Source organism: Antrostomus carolinensis, unplaced genomic scaffold (genome assembly GCF_000700745.2).
Source record: "Antrostomus carolinensis isolate BGI_N321 unplaced genomic scaffold, ASM70074v2 scaffold50953, whole genome shotgun sequence".
In the NCBI taxonomy this organism is placed as follows: domain Eukaryota; kingdom Metazoa; phylum Chordata; class Aves; order Caprimulgiformes; family Caprimulgidae; genus Antrostomus; species Antrostomus carolinensis.
In genome coordinates this window covers 8,928-11,248 of record NW_010306855.1, presented here as the reverse complement: position 1 = coordinate 11,248, position 2,321 = coordinate 8,928, and the positions used below count along the sequence as shown (strand labels likewise).

At 50.5% G+C, this 2,321-nt stretch overlaps 1 protein-coding gene across 1 annotated transcript in view; it reads right to left on the bottom strand.

The window, feature by feature from the left end:
- Positions 1-1,736: 1,736 nt before the first annotated feature.
- LRRC45 (leucine rich repeat containing 45) overlaps positions 1,737-2,321 on the bottom strand; it is a gene marked incomplete at its 5' end in the record, with an annotated part of 9,207 nt that continues 8,622 nt past the window's right edge. The window contains 1 exon segment of the mRNA XM_010165240.1: positions 1,737-1,999. Coding sequence (XP_010163542.1) covers positions 1,803-1,999 — 197 coding nt within the window.

Here is a 2,321-nt window from a genome sequence, read left to right as displayed (position 1 = left end):
ACTCCCGCCGCCCCCCGGGCCCGAAGGGCCAAGCGACGTGCGCGCTGTCCCTTGAAACCGCGGGCTCGGCGTTGCTCGGACACTCGCCGAGGACGGTTCCCCCTGCTCAAGGGTGAAGCGTTAAACCCGGTTGCATCGCAGCTGCAGATTTCATCGTCATCTGCCCAGAGCTGCCGAGGAACAAAGATGCAGCAGCAAAAATCCCGCATAAGGATGACTTTCGGCTTCCTCCACCTTTCCAAGTACTCTGCCGAGAACAGAGCTAACTGGTGCAGCAGTGCCATCTCAAAACCAACTGGCTCTGCTTTTCCCTTACCTGCTGGTCTACAGAGCTGCCCAGCATCCCCAGACTATCTATCAACATAGGCTCCCTCCTCTCCTTGTGACTGGGGCAAGGGCTCCCAGCTTCTTTGCTTTTCCCTTTGTTCAGAACCACATTCTGCAGACTCAGCTTATCCACCTGAACCAGCCTTTTAGCTCCAGGACAGACTAGCAGGATCTTCAAGAGAGTAACACACTAGCATTAGCCAAACATCTGGCCTGTCACTGTCCAGCGTTAAGGCAAAATACAAAATCTCTTTATTAAAAAAGCAGAGCAAAACCCAATATGAAAAATGAACACCAACAGAAAGTCCACACAGGAAGTTTCATTTTCCAGTTGCCTCTTAAAATATGCACCACAAGTTCATTTCTCCCACCACAGACTCTCTGGAGAAACTAACAGGAGGTTCTCATACTGCCGTCCTGACAAGGGGTCCCCACTTTCTCTGATTCACACCCTCACATCCCTTCCCTTTCTCCATGCCACATGAGGACTTGTGCTGCCAGGAAAAGGAAGCACCTTCTCCCCTTTGTGCTTCAAGAAGCAGCTCCCCGGTGACATGTCAGAAGCATCGCCCCTCTCCAGGTTAAGGCCCAGAAAACAGCACTCAGCTCCAGGACCCAGAGAAGCCAGCAGGACAGTTTTGCCATTTGTCACAGTGGAATGAAATCCTGTTGCATTCTGGCCACAAGAACACCAGCCAAGAGCTGCAGTTCACAGTGAGGAAGCACACATGCTGACCCCTGACACCCCAGCCCACCCTTCCCATGCCACTCAGTGTTGCAGAGGCTTGAACCACAGCCAAAGCCCAGCTGTCCAACAAGGACTTGAATAGCCAATGCACAGCAATCCCCCTCGGCCTCGCCGTTTCTATATATAACAAAGGCACCTCTGCTGCCCATCACTACAGCCAGAGCCAGGGAGGGACAGGTTAAAAGAGCCCAAGTGTGCCCCGTCAGCCGCTGCTTCCATCTGTAAGCACTGGGTATAAAAACAGAGGCGGGTAAGAGCTGGTGTTTCCAGCAGCTTCAGGAACCCATGAGCAAAGTAAGTGGCTCCCACCTCCAGGGAACTGTAAACACCGCCGCCTGTCACTCACCAGGTTTCACTGTGAACAGCCCTGGCATCCAAACAAATGCTTCAGAACGCCCACTGCCCAGGGAACATACAACTCCCTGCTAAAAACAGGGTGTGCTGACAGACTGGTGCTGTATAAAAGGACATGGAAACTACTTTAAATGCTGTAAGAGTGTAGAGACTCAGACCCATAAGCCTCTATCCCAGCCACGGATGGTTGTTTCCTCCTCTCCTTTATAGAGTCAGGAGCAAGATATCTGAAGAGCAAGAGCGATTTTTTGTGTTTGCAAGCCTTCGTGTCACCCCACTGTGACAAAACTGTCCCACTTAGAAAGAAGGGGCTGTACCTGAGTTGCTCACCCTCTTCCTGACAGCAGGTATCTGGATTCTTTAAGCCATGCTCTCATTTCCTAGAACTGTGGGTTCCCAAGGGGGAGCCCTGCACGTATGTCATGATGGCGTTCTGCAAGAAACTTGCTCGCTGGGCCTCTTCTTCCCTCATCCTGGATATGTCAGCCTCTTTCATTCTCAGCTTCTCTAGCAGCATAGCGATTTCACTTTCTTTGTCCAGCAGTGCCTCACGGTGATTACTTGATAGGGCTGTGAATTAAGAGAGCATTAGTAAAGAAAATTAGCATATCTCTAGAATAAACAGGAACAACACATTACAGGCACAGCCAAAGGCAAAGGCAGCAGGATGATCAACAGGCACATGCGAGAAGCTGCATCAGACAGTATGAGAGGTTTTGCACAGACAAGATGTTACACTTCACTGCGCAAGAAATCAAAACATTTTGCTTGCTGTGCAGCTTTGGGTAGTTATCTGAGTCCTGGTCTCTACAAAATGAGGACAAGAATCCCTGCAAATACATCAGGATGGAGGGTACAATTCATGGCTGTACACACAGGCAGGAAGAACTGC